This window comes from Dryobates pubescens, chromosome 11 (assembly GCF_014839835.1).
Source record: "Dryobates pubescens isolate bDryPub1 chromosome 11, bDryPub1.pri, whole genome shotgun sequence".
NCBI lineage: Eukaryota > Metazoa > Chordata > Aves > Piciformes > Picidae > Dryobates > Dryobates pubescens.
The window spans coordinates 11044406-11062837 of NC_071622.1; the positions used below are offsets into that span (position 1 = coordinate 11044406).

At 44.2% G+C, this 18432-nt stretch overlaps 1 protein-coding gene across 1 annotated transcript in view; it reads left to right on the forward strand.

Annotated features, from left to right (window-relative positions):
* The window catches only part of ACBD6 (acyl-CoA binding domain containing 6), a 102189-nt gene that overhangs the window by 2707 nt on the left and 81050 nt on the right, over positions 1–18432 (forward strand). Inside the window, exons 2-3 of the mRNA XM_054165459.1 lie at positions 4974–5038; positions 5567–5663. Of these exons, the coding sequence (XP_054021434.1) occupies positions 4974–5038; positions 5567–5663 (162 nt within the window). The remainder of the gene's footprint in view (positions 1–4973; positions 5039–5566; positions 5664–18432) is intronic.

Sequence of the window (18432 nt, forward strand, 5' to 3'; positions counted from 1 at the left end):
TCAGAGTGTAGTAGTGGTCATCATTCAGAGAGGGGAGAGAATCCAGAACATGGTGGACACACTCAAACTGGAAAAAAAAACCCTACTCTGCTAGGAGGATGTGCCACTGCCTAAGTAAGTGGTGAGAAGTGCAGCTAGGCTGGAAGCTCAGTGCTGCTGGTAGAGCAGGGTTTATGCTGTCTCTGAGTGTAGGCTCAAGAATATAATCCCAGTTTTGTATGACATCTTTCAGGTCTTGTTGAACATGGTGCCACAGCTCTGCCCTGAACAGAGAAGTGTGTGCCTGCTGCTGCTAGTTGCCCAGAGCAGTGTGATAGTACTGGCTTATGTCACCAGTGTCACTCTCTGTCTCTCTGAGATACAGAATCATAGAATCAGCAAGGTTTGAAAAGACCTCAAAGATCATCAAGTCCAACCTGTCACCACAGACCTCATGCCTACTAGACCATGGCACCAAGTGCCACATCCAGTCCCCTCTTGAACACCTCGAGGGATGGTGAATCCACCACCTCCCTGAGCAGCACATTCCAATGGCTAACAGCTCTCTCTGTGAAGAACTTTCTTCTCACCTCGAGCCTAAACTTCCCCTGGTGCAGCTTGAGACTGTGTCCTCTTGTTCTGGTGCTGGTTGCATGGGAGAAGAGACCAATCCTCTCCTGGCTGCAACCACCTTTCAGGTAGTTGTAGAAAGCAATGAGGTCTCCCCTGATCCTCCTCTTCTCCAGGCTAAACAATTCCAGCTCCCCTAGCCTCTCGTCATAGGGCTTGTGCTCCAAACCCCTCACCAGCTTTGTTGCCCTTCTCTGAACACATTCAAGAGCCTCAATGAATATACATCAGGACCAGGACCCCATGCCTTCTGTGGCTGATACTTGTTTGTCTTCCTTATGCCAAGTTTCAGTCAGTTGCATACAGGGCTTTCCAATGGCTTGGGACAGGTTAATGTGGCAGAGGACTGGGCAGGAACAGGCAGGAATTACTGTCTTGCCAAAGAAATTCATCTCACCTGGCCTGTGTATGGTTAAAGCTTAGTCCTGCTGTCCATGGAAGTGAGGTTTGTTCTTCTTACTGCTCACAGCAAGGCTGCAAATATGATTCACTGTAGAAGGTTTATTATCAGGTAAGAATGTTTGGCTGGAATTCCCTGCTGTATAAATGTATTAGTTGAAAAACTGGCAAAAAGCCATTTTGCCACCACCCTCAAGGCAGAGGGGCATCAGTTGTGGAGTAATGTGTAAGGAGAACCTCAAGGTTTCTTGAAGTCTGGACCAGCAGCTCAAGTTGTGTGGGGATGGTGTGCAGTGCCAGCAAGTTTCTGAGATGCTAGATGTTAGTCCATCTGAGCACGCTTCTGAGCGTTTTGACCTTCAGCTTTCAGGTGAAGGCTTCATCCAAGGTTTCTAAATTTCCATTTTGGCCACTAATGGAGATGTCTGCAGACACTTCCCATTTGGAGCTGCCTGGGTCATCTTTATACAATTCATGTGCCTGCAGGCAAGTCTGCATGCAGAAGCAACACTGGGAAAGTGTTTAATGCATTCTGGCTGTCGTCTTCCATCCTTTATTTTTTTAATGCTGCTGGTGAACTGTAAATGAGGAGAGCAAAGCATCAAGTGACCAGTCAGCCCCCTGGAGACCACCAGTAAGTATTTTATGGACACAGAATGAGAAACTCTGACTTGAAATACTAATACAGTCTCTTGTGGTTTTTTTTTTGCTGGTTAGGGAGAAAAACAGCTTTTGAGGTCCTCCAGGGAAGCAGCAGGAGGGCAGAATCCTTCACAAAATTCCCCCTACCCCTGCCAAGTATTTGCCATGAATTTGCACTGGGTAAAAGTCTGCTTCCTCAGCTCTGAGGCACAGGTCCCCTCTAATGATAGAGTCCTGGTTGGTTATCTGTTGCATTGGTCCCCTCTGAGGCACAGGTCCCCTCTAATGCTAGAATCCTGGTTGGTATCTGATGCACTGGTCCCCTCTGAGGCACAGATCCCCTCTAATGCTAGAGTCCTGCTTGGTATCTGATGTGTTGGTCCCCTCTGAGGCGCAGATCCCCTCTAATGCTAGAGTCCTGCTTGGTATCTGATGCATTGTGGAGTTTTGCAGCAAAAAGAGGGCAGCCAAAACCTTTCTTTTCTCGTTTCCAATAAACCCACTGCAAGCCTTTTAAATATATCTCAAGAGAGCAAACAGGGCAGCAGTGCACACACACCCCCACCCCCCCCACACACCTTGATGGAAGAAATTTAACTACTGTTCCTTGATTTGTATTACTATCAATGTTACTAACAATCTTTTTTCCTACGCTGGAACAGCCTTTGAATGCCAAATCTAAAGACAGGAAACTGCTGCTGTGTTTTGATGATGGCAGTGGAAAATTAATATTAAAACACTTTAACATTTTTTTTTTTTTTTATCCAGCTTGGCCAATTTTTGCAGGTTAGATGTTGAACTAATGAATTGCTGAGCAGGCATTTTCCAGACAGATGATGAATTTGCATTTCATTTTTTGTGTCTGTTTTACTTTTTAAAACAAGAGCTCTGAGCATGGGGGAAAACATTTACGTGCCATCCGCTGTGACTGATTTATAGGACTCAACTGTTGCTAGCCCTCTCTCCTGCTTCTCCATGAAATGCAATATGTTGTTTTAAAGGCCAGATAAAATGTTCTAATTTGAGTGAATTGCTTGCTGGGAGACAGTCAGATGTACAGAAAATTAATTTCAGGTACAAGTGCACTTGTATCCTCTAACTCTTTAAATGAAAACATAGTGTAACAAATAAATATCTCTCTGCATGGGCATGTTCTCTTTAGAGCTTGATTAATGATTCCATCCTGAGCATAAAATCCCCACCCTGTTAAGGTGAAGAATTGTTCCTTGATTTAAGCACTTCACCTGCCTGAACACTTGAGCATATTTCATAAAACATTTGATGGAATGCAGTTTAGTTTTGCTTGGCTAACAAAATTACACAGAATGACAGGTTGGAAGGGACCCCAAGGATCCAACCTTTCTGGGTGGTAGTGTAGTTGAAATGAGATGGCCCAGCACCTTGTCAAGCTGAATCTTCCCCCTACCAGTGTAGGGGAATCCACTGCTTCCCTTGGGAGATGATTCCAATCTCTTAAACTGTTCTCCTGGTGAAACATTTTCTTCTGGAGTGCAATCAGAATCTCCCCAGCAGTAACTTGTACTCTTTGCCCCTTGTCTTTTCTATGGGACTCCTTGTAAAAAATGAAGTTGCCATCCTCCTGGTAGCCACCCTTTGTGTACTGGTGCATGGTAGTAAGGCCTCCCCTGAGCCTTCTCTTCTCAAGGCTGAACAAATGCAGTTCTCTCAGCCTTTCCTCATCTGGCATGTCTGTCAGTCCTCTGATCATTTTTGTGGCCTTGTTCCTCCACCATTTGCTCACCTATAGAACCTGCCTGTGTCCCTTCTCCATCAGGGCCACAATCCATGCTGGGCTTTCTTTGCACTGGGCTGTGCCCTGTGCTATGGAATGTGCTGTGATAACTGCTTCCCAGGCGCTGTTGTGTTTGGAGCTGTAGTCTTGCCCTGGCTTCTGCAGTCTTTCATCCATCATCTCTGTGAGATTTATAGCACTCTCTTTAAAAAACTAAGTGAAAAACCCCAGCTCTGTCTTCTGTAAGTTCATTCCCTATCAAAATGGCATTTTCATTTCAGTTAGATTCATTTTACCAGCAAGATTTGGGTGCAAGGAGCTTTATTTTCTATGAGAAAGTGGTGCTGATAACAACCAGAGCTGTTGCATCTTTGGAATGGAATGGAATGGAATAGAATAGACCAGGTTGGGAAGGACCTTTGAGATCATCAAGTCCAACCTATCATCCAACACTATCTGATCAACTAAACCATGGCACCAAGCACCCCATCCAGTCTCTTCCTCTTGACCCATGTTCCCTGGTTCTTCCAGGCAGGAACCAAGGCACATTTGCTCATATGTTCTCCTGAGCTGACTTCAAGAAAATATCTCTATTAACCAAATCTCAGCCTGCTAATTGCTTGAGGCAGTTGTCTGCACTGCCCTCATGGCAGGAAGGTGGTTGTGCCTTGGAACCTTAGGCAGGTGGAGCCTCTGCCAGTCCTCTGCTATATCCCCTTTGTGGATGAGCTTAAAGAAGAGCGATGGCTGCAAGAGTTCTCTGCATTGAGAGCTAGGGCTTTGGCTTGGTCCCATCAGTACACCACCCTATGGAAAACTGCCCAAATCCCACTGCCACCAAGTCCATTTTCCACTGGCTATAAGATTTTTTCCCATATATCTATCTACCACTTCTGGCTCTCTCCCTTGCTTCCTTGAGCTTCTTATTTCTCCCCTCACATTTTAAGTTCTGCCTTGCTTCTGATGGCCTGGTTCGTGTCTGGCACTCAGGCCTTGACTTGTCTCCCACACAGTGCTTCCTATGCAGTCAGGTGCCTCAGAGCAAATTCAGAAGCTGGTTGGCATTCCTTTGCTGTGAGTTTGTCTCCTTGCCTTCCAGAGGGCTTTGAAAAACAATTAAGCAGAGTCTGTTTACTTGAGCTTTGTGCGGAAGCAGGTGAATTTCAGCCTTCATGAATAATCCTCTCTGTAGAAACCCTAATCAACAGAATTTTTCTTGATACTAGTGGAGGATGAGGCATTTGGCTGGGTAATAAACATAACATGAAGTGAGAAATCACTTGCTGGTTTTCCCTGTTGGGTAATGCATGCAAAAGAAATGAGCCGCTTAGCAAAATTGCTTCCTTTGCATCATGCAAAGGAAACACAGGGATGCCAAGGTGTTAAAAAAATGCAAGAGAGCTAAAATGAGGGTAAAATGAAGTTGAGTTGTGCCAGTTCTTCCCCTCAAACACCATTCCTCTGGCACAGGAACAAAATTACCCCGAAACCACGAGAGCCCAGTAGTTCCTTATGCAAGTCCCATTGCTTTTGCTTTGTTCTAACAGAAGGACGTTTTGGATTTTTTCAGGTGAAATTTGGAACCTGTAACACTCCCAAGCCAGGCTTCTTTGATTTTGAGGGAAAGCAGAAATGGTAAGAGGAATTCCTTGTCACATGTAGAATTTTTGGGCTCTGATTTTTGTTGCATCTTGTCTCACCTGTTGACAGATTGTCTACCTAGAGGATGTCAGCTCTGAGAGGCTGGCACTGAACCGGCTTTAAAGTCCTTTGCTTAATAGGGAAATGTTAGGTGCTTTGCCTGATGCAGACATGAAGTACCAGACCCCTGTATTTACCTTATGCATCTAGAATTAGTCTGCATACAATGAAAATGTGGTGAAAATAGCTACAGCTTTACAAAGAGCTTTACTTTGTGAACGCAAGCTATGTTCCAGCTTGGATCAGGATCCCTTGAAAGATCCTTTTACAGTGGGGTGCTGCACTGGCAGTGGCTATTCATGGCTTCAGAGAAAAGTTGGCCATTTCAAACTGGATGAAAGATGTCTTTGAACTCCCTGCAAGTATTTAGATGAATCTGTTTGTTGTGTTCCACAGATGACACTATAAAAACATATTGTGCTGTCTCCGGGTAGCTCGCTGATGTTTTGCCCTCTCTTCTAGGGAAGCTTGGAAAGCCCTGGGAGATACCAGCCCTCATCAGGCTATGCAGGAATATGTTGCTACAGTGAAAAAACTGGACCCCAGTTGGAATCCACAGGTAGGAAATGGGAAAACATTGTTCAGAAAACAACCCAGTGTTTGTCTTTGTAAAGCTGGCGAGAGTTCAGTTTCGTGCAGGTTTTAATTGCTGCATGGCAAACTTCATTTTGAGCAGATTAAAGCCTCAATTAAATGTTTTTTTTAACTCTCCTATTGTTATGACTGAAACATGAAGAGCCATCTCCTCCATTCATAATGATCTTCATTCCTGTGAGCACTTGCACAGGATTTGTTTGGCTGTAGTGATCTAATTTATTCTGCTTTACCGGTTCGAGCTGTATTTAGCATGTAAAGATACTTTTTCATCCTTTTCTCATCCTTCTCTTTTCAACCACTATTTAAACATTGATCAATACAAAGTAATCTCTATGAAAGTGACATGAACTGAATGATCAATTGTAAAAATGTTTCCTTTGTGTTTCGATGCAGCAAATTACCAAATCTGATTATGATGAGGTACTCCAACATAACAAGTGTATTTGTGAGTCCTGTATGTGTGTGTGTGTGTGTGTTATCAGGAGACTGTACTGTCACCTTAATTAATCTGTCTTTCCTCTACCAGGTTTATTACTTGATTGAATATTTAAGGACCACTCCCTGTTTACAGACTGGGTTTTGTATCACAGTATCACCAAGGTTGGAAGAGACCTCAAAGATCATCGAGTCCAACCTGTCACCACAGACCCCATGACTAGACCATGGCACCAAGTGCCACGTCCAATCCCCTCTTGAACCCCTCCAGGGATGGTGACTCTACCACCTCCCTGGGCAGCACATTCCAATGATGAATGACTCTCTCAGTGAAGAACTTTCTCCTCACCATGAGCCTAAACCTCCCCTGGCACAGCTTGAGACTGTGTCCTCTTGTTCTGGTGCTGCTTGCCTGGGAGAAGAGACCAACCCCCACCTGGCTACAATCACCCTTCAGGTAGTTGTAGAAAGCAATAAGGTCTCCCCTGAGCCTCCTTCTCTCCAGGCTAAACAACCCCAGCTCCCTCAGCCTCTCCTTGTAGGGCTTGTGCTCAAGGCCTCACCCCAGCCTCATTGCCTTTCTCTGGACACCCTCCAGCAATTCAACATCTTTCCTAAACTGAGGGGCCCAGAACTGGACACAGTACTCAAGGTGTGGCCTAAGCAGTGCAGAGTACAGGGGCACAATGACTTCCCTGCTCCTGCTGGCCACACTATTCCTAATGCAGGCCAGGATGCCATTGGCCTTCCTGGCCACCTGGGCACACTGCTGGCTTGCTCATTAGAAAAAGCATTGCCTTTGCTTGGAGGTAGAGTGGAGGTATTGCAACTAAGAGCAAAATGCTGAAGGCGTAGTAATTTCTTTCCACAATAGGAAATGGATTCTTTCTTTTGGTCCCGTGCTTTGAAAGCAAAACCTCGTGTGAGCACAAGCCTATGAAGGAAGAATTTGATTCCCACTTGTCTTCTGATGCTGTCCTGGAGACTTCAGAGTGATTGTTCTTTCTTCACGAGTTTGTGTTTCATGGCGTCGATCCTGGTTTTGCAGCAAAGAAATGTTGTGATTGAGAGGAAACCCTTAGTAACGCCCCTGGGGAAAGTGGTTGTATGTGCTGTGTGGTGCAGTTAGCAATATGCTGTGCAGCATGGCTAGCAAAAGCTGCCTTCATGCTCAGCAAATTTTTGCCCAATCTAAAATTCTCATCTAGAAATAAAAGGAATCCATGTACGTTCTTGAATGAAGAAAGTGTCTCTCAGTGCAAAGTGAAGCACATGGATATTCACTAAACAATGAGAAACCCCAATGCATTCAACACTCCCCTGAATGTTTATGAGCAGAACTTCTGTTCACAAAGACTTGTCATTCATGGTGACAGGCTTAGCTTTGGGTATTCCCTTCCCTTTCCTTCCTCAGATAAATCCTTATTGTCATTGTGCCCCTGTACTCAGCCCTGGTTAGGCCACACCTTGAGTACTGTGTCCAGTTCTGGGCCCCTCAGTTTAGGAAAGATGTTGACTTGCTGGAATGTGTCCAGAGAAAGGCAACAAAGCTGGCAAGGGGTCTGGAGCACAAAGCCTTATGAGGAGAGGCTGAGGGAGCTGGGGTTGCTTAGCCTGGAGAAGAGGAGGCTCAGGGGAGACCTTATTGCTGTCTACAACTCCCTGAAGGGAGGTTGTAGCCAGGAAGGGATTGGTCTCTTTTCCCAGGCAACCAGCACCACAAGAGGACACAGTCTCAAGCTGTACCAGGGGAGGTTTAGGCTGGATGTTAGGAAGAAGTTCTTCACAGAAAGAGTGATTGGCCATTGGAATGTGCTGCCCAGGGAGGTGGCAGAGTCACCATCAGTGGAGGTGTTTAGGAAGAGACTGGATGGGGAGCTTGGTGCCATGGTTTAGTTGATTAGATGGTGTTGGATGATAGGTTGGACTCAATGACCTCAAAGGTCTTTTCCAACCTATTCTATTCTATTCTATTCTATTCTATTCTATTCTATTCTATTCTATTCTATTCTATTCTATTCTATTCTGTTGTCACAGGTGTGACCTTCAGGTTCTAAAGCTGTCAGCTAGGGAAGTGATACATCTGTTAGTCTTTAAAAGTCTCTATTTCAGAGAAGCCATATAGCAAACAAAGAATGGTTTGCAGCACCGCTGCTCCCCTCTCCTCCTAAAGAGAGGAACAAATGCATCTGAGCATATTTCCTCCCATTGTTGACCTTGCATAAGCCTGTCCTCAGGACTCAGCGGGAATTAGGCTGTGCTGGGTACTGCTGTTGCACCAGCGCGTTTGCTCATTACGATGGTGCTTCCTCCCTTTTTGAATCATAGCATCATAGAATGGTATGGGTTGGAAGGGACCTCCAAAGGTCATCTAGTCCAATCCCCTCTGCAGTAAGCAGGGACATCCTCAGCTAGATCAGGTTGCCTCACCTTGAATATCTCCAGGGATGGGGCCCCAACCGCCTCCCTGGGCAACCTGTTCCAGGGTAGCACCACCCTTATGGTAAAGAACTTGTTCCTAACATCCAACCTAAATCTACTCATCTCTAGTTTGAAACCATGGCCCCTCATCCTATCACTACAGGCCTTTGTAAATAGTCCCTCTTTATCTTTCTTGTAGGCCCCCTTCAGGTACTGGAAGGTTATTGTTAGGTCTTCCTGGAGGCTTCTCCAGGTTGAACAACCCCAGCTGTCTCAGCCTGTCTGCCTATGTAGCAGAGGTGCTCCATCCCCCTGATCATTTTTGTTGCCCTCCTCTGGACTTGCTCCATCAGGTCCATGTCCTTCCTGCGTTGAAGGCTCCCGAGCTGGAAACATTACTTCAGGTGAGGAATATCTGATGGAAGCTAAGTGTGGGCTTGTAGTAGGAGAACAGTGCTGGAGCTTGAAGAGAAGTTTCTGTGACGATGGCAGGGCTGAGTTGTCAGTGAGGTTTAAGGAAACTCGATTTTTCTTTCTTCAGATGCTTTTGTTGTAATCTTTCAGCAGATGTTCTTTTCTCACTCATGTAACTATGCATCTGTTTCTTAGCTTTTTGAAAACTATGTTTTGGGTTTGTTTTTTTTTATTCATCTCTGCAGTGAACTATAATGCTGAGGAAAATCCAGAGAGTATTATCTGGTTTGCTGTACCTGCACTGCTGCACATGTGCCACATTTCTCATGCTGACTCTTTCTTCCTCCTGTGCCTTGCCTGTCATTGAGCAGAAACTTGTTAAGAGATGCAAATGCTTTATATTGAAAGATTGTGTACATTGAAGTGATAGGACAAGAGGAAATGGCCTCAAGTTGTGCCAGGAGAGGTTCAGATTTGGCATTAGGAATCATTTCTTCCCCAAAAGTATTGTCAAGCCCTGGAACAGGCTGCCCAGGGCAGTGGTGGAGTGTCCATCCCTGGAAGGATTTAAAAGCAGTGCAGATGTAGTGCTGAAGGACATGGTTTAGTGTTGGACTTAGTAGTGCTGGATTAATGGTTGCATTTGATGATCTTAAAGGTCTCTTCCAACCAAATGATTCTATGGAGATGCTCAGGTGCAGAAAAGCCTAGCAGATGAAGTTCAATTAGCAGAGCATGTAATTTAAAGTTGAGCATTAAAAGAAGTCACCTGTCCTTTCTACTACATTCTCCTTTTAGTTCCACTGTTATGTCATCAGGAGTCCTCTCTGATCTGTCTCATGTTGCTCTGTACTTTTTTCTTCTTTATTTTCCCCTCTACCTAATCCACCTTCTGGAGCCACGAGAGGGAGCTCTGTTCTTTGAAATGGAGATGTGTGTGTCAAGGGATAGAGATAAAATAGCTGTTTTAGTCTTCAGATTTCAAATTGGATTTATATAAAAGGTCTGTGGGTACATTGCAAGGTGCTTCATCACTGTCTCTGTGTCTCCTTTACATGCTCTTCTGCTGGGTTCCTTTGAATTTTTCTTGTGTTCAGTAGATCATGAATGAAGTACTGCTAGTGCTTGGTTAAAAGCAGTACAAAGTGCTTGGTACACATTTGAAAAGCTCATCTTTCAGCTCATTATGAACCATAAATAGTAATTACAGTGCAAGGATGTTGAATTCCTCATTTGTGCAGCCTCATGAATTTTGCTTTCTCAGTATTTCCTTTCAACAGTTCACCTCATCCCTTAAAGTTGTTCTTGTGTGTTACCTGAAATCCTTCTGTCTGCTGTTTCATGTATTTGCAAAAGGGTTTTAATGTCTTAACCCTTTAGTACAAAATCTAAAACTTAGAAGCACCTCTTTGCCATGGGCTCCTTTTTTCCTGTCAGTGTTTTCTTTAATAAATAGAATGAAACTAAATGCAGCATTTCTTATGCAGTCCAAATAGATCCACTTCTTCATTCCTCTTTCCTGATTCTTCATTGATTTGTTTTTTTTTTTCATATTGACCTTGCAGTTTCTGTATTAATCCATTTTCAGCATCAGTCTGTAACAGCTATCATTTAGTAATCTTTGCTTGTTTTGGTTGGGGGTGGGGGGAACACAACCCAAAGTAAAAGCATTCTGATGCAGTAGAAGCACCCTGAATTTGTGTTCAGAAGCAGCAGCAGCCAAAACCTGACCTGCTGCTTCCTAATCCTGTGTGGATTTTGGTGTACCTACACTGTATTAGGAGACAGCTGACCACAGACAGGCAGTGGCACAGCTGTTCTCTGCTCTGTGAATCTGCTGTGCCACTTTGGATAGTAGAGACACATCCACTGGCTTATTTCCATGGCTATTTCCAGTATGTTTAGTGTATTCCTTACCCTCACTGCTAGCAGGTTGTCTGGTAGTCATGCCTAATCTTCCAGAGCTTTGCCTAAAAAACCTGGATAGAACTGGTCATACTGCATGCATTTTCATTACTTTTTTTTTTTGCTAGGAAATCTTTACAATTTAAAGGATGCTGAGGTGAGATCCATTGTCTTTACATTCACAAAGCTGCAGGATCTCCTTACTGTGTTTATCTTGAGTGGAGAAATCTAGAACCAACAATGAAAATTGCTCTTCTGGATGCTGTGCTGTTAGGTCTTCCTATGTTGGCATGCATCTTACTGTGTTTTGTTCTTTCTCCCAAGAACAGCTGTTAGTAGGAGGTCAGGACTATGTTTTCCATCCTTGTCTCCATTCTCTCTTGATGCAGTCTTCCTTCGTCATCTTCTACCTTTTAGGACATCTTTTGTTTCTTGTTCTTTTTCGTGAGTCATTCCTTTCAGTCTGAAGCTCCAGGCAGTGGAAAGGTAATTGCTTGGACCAGCTCAGCTCTATTTGCATATTTCAGAGACATCACCTGTCCTTTGAGTCTATTCACTCTTCCTGCAGAACAGAGAATAATTTATGAAGCAATTCCTTTGCATTCTGTCTTCTCAAACAGAAATGGTTTGTGCCGTCAACACCTCTCACTGCTTTGGTTCCTTTGGAGAGGTCTATGTGTCCTGGCTGCTTCACTTCTCATACATTCACCTGTTGTCTTCCTGCTTTACTGGCAGCAAATGACACACTGCTTTCAGTAGCTTTTGCTGAGGCATGTGTGAGGTTGGCACTGATGTTCACCTTCTCTCCCTGCCAGCCACATGCAGTTTGTTGCCTGTGTGTGGTCTGATCCCTCTCACGTGGTGGCTCTGCGGTACCCACAGTCATGGTGCTGTCCTGCAGCCTCAGCAGAGGGTTTGGTGGTATAGGGAGGTTCACCTTCACAGGCTGGTAGTCTTGCATCTTTGTGCAATAACTTTGTTCTCATGTACATGTTGGGCACTTCTGGGACTTGCAGTTTTTGATTGAGTGGCTGTATTTCCATTCCCTAGCATGCTCTGAAGTTCCAATCTCTGTCATGTACTTGACATCCTAAATCATCACTGGCTTTTAAGCATACCGAGTTTTCAAAGCTCAGCTTGGCATGGGAGTTTGTGTCTGCATGCACTGACTATCTTGAGGCAGGAACAGTACAGCAACTCTTCTGCTCAGCAGCATTGTACTCATCTCTTCAGCTGAGCTCTCTTCAGGGACCTGGGTGGTGGTGTGTACACGACCATGCAGCGAAGCAGTGTGGAGCTGGTATTGATTGTTCCTTCTAACAAGACAGTTATGTGGCACAGCTTAAACAACAAAAATAAATAATTTTTAGAGGCATCCAGATTTGCTCATCAGTTTTAGCCTTCCATTTGCTGATTGCAGTTTTGGCATCTCTTGATTCTCAATATTTCCTTTTCCTATTTCTTACATTGCACGTTTACCAGTTCCAACCTCAACAGCTTGTCAGTGCTACTAACTTCAGTGGCCTCAAACACTTGGAGACCTTCTTTGTATTTGCTTTGACTGCTGAAACTCTTAGGGAGACTTCATGATTTTCTGTTCCAATATTTAAAACAGGTAAGTTGGCATTTTAAATGATTTGACTTCACTTAGTAAGATTTCTTCTGTGTAATAAGGGAATTTGCATATGAGGCATCTGAAGAGCAGAGGCATGTCTGTAAGGTGAAGCAGGAAGAGAGCTTGAGTTCAAAGAGAACAGATACTGACCAAACCTCTTTTGAAGCACTTACAGGTTTGAAATTCCAGTGCTGATGTTTACAGCAGAGAAAGCTCCCTGTGTTTTGCTGTGGTTTTGGGGTTGGTTTGTTTGGGTTTTTTTTAATTGTTGTTCTGTAGCTTGTTTGCATAGAGGAGGGTTTATTTCTCTGTGCTCTGGACTAAGTAGTCCCTAGGAGTAAGGTACCTCTGTTGCTGTGTTGACGTGGGAGCACCAGCTGGGAGAGAATCCCTGGGGAGTAGACAATCTCCTGACAAAGAAAACAAACTTTAGAGTAAATAAAATAGCAAATGTACTATTGCTGCAGGCTCAGAGCAGTCCAGTAGGCTGGAAAACCTGCAAGACTAAAGTAAATGGATTTGTCCAGTGGCCAGTGGGTGTTTTTGCAGCAGTACTGCAGGGGGCAATATTTGACTAGGTGGGTGCCCAGCTACCCTGTGCTCAAGGCTGGGCTCTGTCCTCCCTGCTTAGTGTTGAAATAACCTTTATCTCTCACGGTTTGAATGCAACAAGCAAGTTGAAACTAAAATGTGGGAAAGAGAATTTGCAATTTGAGGACAGAGTGAAAGGCAGGAGAAAGAAGTTCCAGCTTTTCAGAGGAACTGAATGTGTGCCTTTTGTAAAGTAGACCAGGTGAGACTGAAGTATTTTCACCATTGATGTAAATTGATGAGCCTCTTGCATTTAAGTAAGATCTCCAAGGCAGCTTAAAATACTTATGGTGACCCATATACAAACTGTCTGTCCAGTGATGTTAACACAGGCATTTGGAAATCCAAACCTGAATTTTCAGTTTGTCTAACAAATGGATTCATTGCTCAAATCTGGCCTGTTCAGGGCTGGAGCAAAGAGCTTTGCTCTTTTGCAGTTTGCAGTCTTTCTGTTTGGTCAGTTTATAAGGAATGCAATAGTGAATGGTAAATCCTACTGTGGTTTCAGGCTGAAATCTGTGGATTTCTTGGTAAGTAGATGGAATTTCTGCAAACAAAGAAATGATCAGAAAAACTGTGGTCTGTAAACAAAATGATGTTTCCCTGTTTTGTCTGTCAGTCAGACAGATGTCTCCCTTGATAATCTGTCCCAGTAGCCATCATTTGGGTTGGGAAAGAACAGCAGAGTGAGGTGGGCAGGCTTACAAGGGGGATGGGAAGAGCAGGAAGGAAGAAGAGCTGTTTGGGTCTCTACCTGTCCCCAGCAGCAGTGTGTTCACGAGCCTGCTGTGCAGTTAGTTTAGGTGAATGTCTCAATTTATGGCTCACTATACTGCAAGGTCAAAAACTTTGAAAATAGTGACTTTATTTCTTTTGTAGTATAAAAGCAATTTAATTGCATCGTGTAAAGTGGGGACTAATCGAATTATGGTTGCGCTCCTTAGAGCTTGCCTTCGTGTGCTGTGCTAATGCAGCACGCTGGGGAGAGGAGCCTCCTGGGTTCCTGTGAGCAAATGCTGCCTTGTGTCTTTGCTTTCCACTGCTCCCATTTCTTTCTGGGTTTGTCTAGCTCTTTGTGTGTCAGTTCACATACTTAATGTATTTCATGTCTTAAAAAACAATCAGAGCCAAACATATAAACCCAATAACAAAAATGCCCTCAAAACCCCAAACCAACCAGCAAGCCTGTATTTAGATTCTATTTATTGTATTTCTCTTTATTAAATAGTCAAGTAGTAGAAATTAAGAACAAAAGCAGAAAACTGATCCATCCCAGGCTTGTAAGACTGCAATGTTCTCTTGGTTTAGGCAAACTGCAGATTGGGGTTTTTTTGTGAACCGCCTCAGAGCATGTAGTAGTTTGGTGGATGTCTTGAGAAGGTTTAGATCTCAACATGCTGAGGGATTCTTCTGCCTTTTGCTAGCTGTGCGAGGGACAGTTTCCAGTATGCAAGTAGACTTAGAGGTAGATGCAGCCTTCCTGTGGGAAGGAATAATCTGTGCAGCTCCCATTGTCTGTACAGCTTACTCAAGCATGCAAGAGTACAAAGTAACCCACCTTATTTTATCCAAGCTGGGAATATGGCAGTTTCTCAGCTGCACAAGTTAGGCCTTGAGTGCTTTGCTTTTGGAACATACCTTCAGAACCAATTTTTCTAACTAGCAAGGGGATGTTTTCGTGTTCCTTTTGTGCAAGGCAATAGAAGGGGTTGTTTTGTTCCTTCTGTTGTGCAAGACAGTAAAATAACACACTACAAAACATGAGTTCAACTTCCCAGCTCTTCTGCAGTAAAGGTGGGTAATGCTGCATCGTTTGCTTCACCTTACCTTCTCACAAGGAAAGTGTGCTGATGCTTTAAGTATTTGTTATAGGTCCTGCTCATAAACAAAGCTGTCCATAGGTTATTTGCTACCTTTCTGTCCTTGTCTTTCACATGGAGCTGTTCATCAGTTTTATTCCATGCAAGATAGCTCAACTCTGGCACACCAAGCACGTTGCCGACCTGCTTTGTTGTATGGGCTGTTATGCTCTGAGCAGCAAATCAAATTCGGTTTCCTCTTTCTACTTACTGCTTTTCAAAGCAGCACAGGCTCATGGGCTGTACAAGCCCTCACTCAGTGCTGTGATGATGCTCTGATCCCTTGGCTGTTTTTTCAGGGAAGGAGCAGATTAATAAAAGACCATGTGTAACTCCTGATGGCAACAATGACAGCATAGATGGGAGCTGGCAGTTGCTTGCCATGAGCCCGTGCCTTGAGGATGGAGTTGTCAGATGTCCTGAGGATACTTTCTTTGTTCTAGCAAGTAGCTCTAGCAAGCACACTCATTGGGGTGCTGTGCTGATAGGGCTGTCAGCCATGGTGGTGGTCTGAGATTTTGCCCATGGACAATTATAGGGCTTTTGCTCTTTTCAGGCTGCATTTTATTATAGAGCACAAACCAAAATGCCAGATCCAGAGTGAGGTTTTCAGGTTTGGGGGGACTGTGGTTCTGGCAAGCTATGCAGAAGTGAAAAAGTTAAAAAGAAACAAGTGCCCCATAGTAGAAATACAAACAGCTGGAATATGTGTCAGCCTCCCACCCCCTGGGAGCCTGTTGGATTGTTCTCTTTGATTTTACATCTCCGCAGAAATTTATGGGCTGGGCTCCTTTTATTTATGACATCGCAATCCTCACTCAGGCGATTGATTGAAAGACATCGGTGCCAAGCTGCAAGCCTCTCTTTTGTAAAGGGTGAAGTTTAGAAAGCAAACCAGCAATGCAAACAGTCCTGCAGGGAAAGCTGCTCTGGAATCCTGTACAGAGGTTGCTTGTGTTTCTACCTTCCTAAGCTTCTTCAGAGTAAAGAATTATCGTGATAAGAATTTGGACCTCTTCTCTCTCCCTCCTTCTAAGCTGTCTGGTCTTGCTGAAAATGCACTGTGTGTTAAATAAGCAATCTTACTAGCCCTGCAAAGGCTAACTTCTGCTTGTAACCATGTTAGCCTCTGTTTTTCTAGCACTCCTGAAGTGCTATGTTGTTAGCATGCTATGGGCACCATAATATATTCCTTTGCAGCGACTTGGGCGTAGCAGTAGTTGTTTTCTGGAGTTGCAAGCAAGAAATTGGAGTGCCTCACTGCTACCAAAGCAGTGGTTTTGCTTGAACAGTTGAGCAAAGACAAAATGTTTTTCCTTTTGAATATGTTGGTGAATTAACTTTCATCATCTTGCACTAATTCAGAAAAGCATCTTGTTCTGTCTGGAATGTATTCAGATGAAAGAATAATTCAAGATGTAGCTGTGCCTTGCTGATGCTGAGTCTGCTGCTGCCGCAGCATAACGATGTGTGTGGCATCCCAGCATCATGATTCCTGACTTACTGGTGGATTAAGTACTGTGTGCTAGCCAGATATACCAGAGGCAACTGGGGGAAATAAAAATCAAATAAATGTATGTATATATATCAAACTACTGGCATCCAGTGATTACAAGATGGCAAGAGTGAGGCAAGGTACTTCCCCTGCTGCAGGGGAAGTTACACAGACCTTAGTAGTTGCTTTTTTCACACAGTCCTTAGTAGTTGTCTTTTTCCTTCCCCCCTTAGTAGATGTCCAGAAACAACAGGCTTTGCTGTATATCTCTAGCACATAGGTAGCAATTCCATGGCACCTGGTTATTCTGTGGTCCTGCAGTTCTGGGACTGGAGGTATGGAACATTGCGGAGCTCTGGGATCTGCAAATTTCACTTGAGCAAGCTCTAGCCTAGCTGAGAAAGCATCTCTGCATCAGGAGGACCACTAGATCAGGTTTAAATTGCTGCCAGTCCCTCTGCTGAAGGTTGTTGCTGTTGTGGCTGAGTTGACAAAAAATGGGTAGGTGCTGATAGTTCCAGGGAGTCCCAAGATCTTGACTTAAATGGAGAAGGCAAGTCTGAGTTTAAGGTATCAGAGCACAAATTAATGTGACTGAGATGCAACCAAGTGTTGCCCTCTGCCATTTCTGCCTTGAGGTGGCAGTTTCTGTCAGTGCAAGAGAAGGCTTTAAATGCCATGTGCAGTTTTAACCTGTTGCAGATTTTGGCAGCAATGCTGCTTTTCCCCAGCAACAAAAATGTGGATAACGAAGGTATTGAAAAGCTTGTTATTATGAAGCAGCTGTGTGAGGCTGCAAGTAGGAAAGAGCAGTGTTGTGGTATGAGAAGTGACTCCAGCAGCAATCAGAGTTTACCTCTAAGTTTCATTTATGTACTGAAATTCCTCTGGCTAAAACAGATTGGGAGGTGAACCTTTTGGTAGCACTGGGCAACACTACAAAATTGGGTTCTGGGGAGGTTGCAGCATCAGCTAATGGAGGAGAGGTGTTGAACTGAGCAGGATGCTCTCAGGGGCTGTAGGGACAGAGGGGGTAAGTGGGCAGTGAGACATAGATAGGAGCCTGGGGCAGAAAGCAGAGCAGGCTGAAGGTCAGCCTGATGTAGCAGGACATTTAGAAGCAGAGGAAAACCAAACAGGAAGTTGCAAGGGGAGATGGGGAGGACCAGGAAGGTAAGAGGCACGTTCTCTGCTCAGCAGCTTCCTGATGGCCAGCTCACTTTCCAAGCGGCGGGGAGACTCCTTGACATCTGTAGAAGCCAGTATTTTCCTGGGGTGCCCAGAAGCCTAGAATAGCCTGAATGAATGTCACCCTGGAGAGCAAAGTGAAGTGGTAAGTGGGGGTGGGAGGAGCAGGGACAAGTCTTCTCAGCTTGTGGCATGAGGTGGATTTTGAATTGTTTTGCAGCAAATTCGGGAGCTTGTGGTAGCCTCTTATCAAAGGCTTGCTCCTGCTTTGGCCAGCAACTCACTAGGCTGTGCTAAGCAGCTTGACTGTTTTAAACAGGGAAGGGTGCAACCTCTAATTAAAAAAAAAATAATCACATTTTTTCAATGTAACTGAAGCTGTTGCAAAACTTTCAACTTGCTGTGTCAGAGGCTGCTAAAACCAATTCAGGAGCTTGAGCTGAAATGCTGGGGTTTTTTGCTGTGGAGTATGTCATGCCTTGATTTTGAGGTGGGGAGCTGTAGACATTGACTTGATGGTATTTAGACACAGGAAGAGTCAGTGTAAGCTGCTGCTTCCCATAGCTATGGAGAGGCTGATTTAAGAGAGAAAGTGTTAATTAAAAATAGCAGACACTTTTGGATAGGAGAAGAGAGCTATAATTGGTTTGTGTATAACACAAGCTATGGCATCATTAAGCTGTTTCTTTAGTGAAAATACAGCTTTTCCTCTTAGAAAAAGGTTAAATAGTTCTGTTCAGCTTGCTCTTTGCATCAAGTATCAAGGAGGTATTGAGTGTAATTACTGGAGATTAAAATTTTGTTTGGA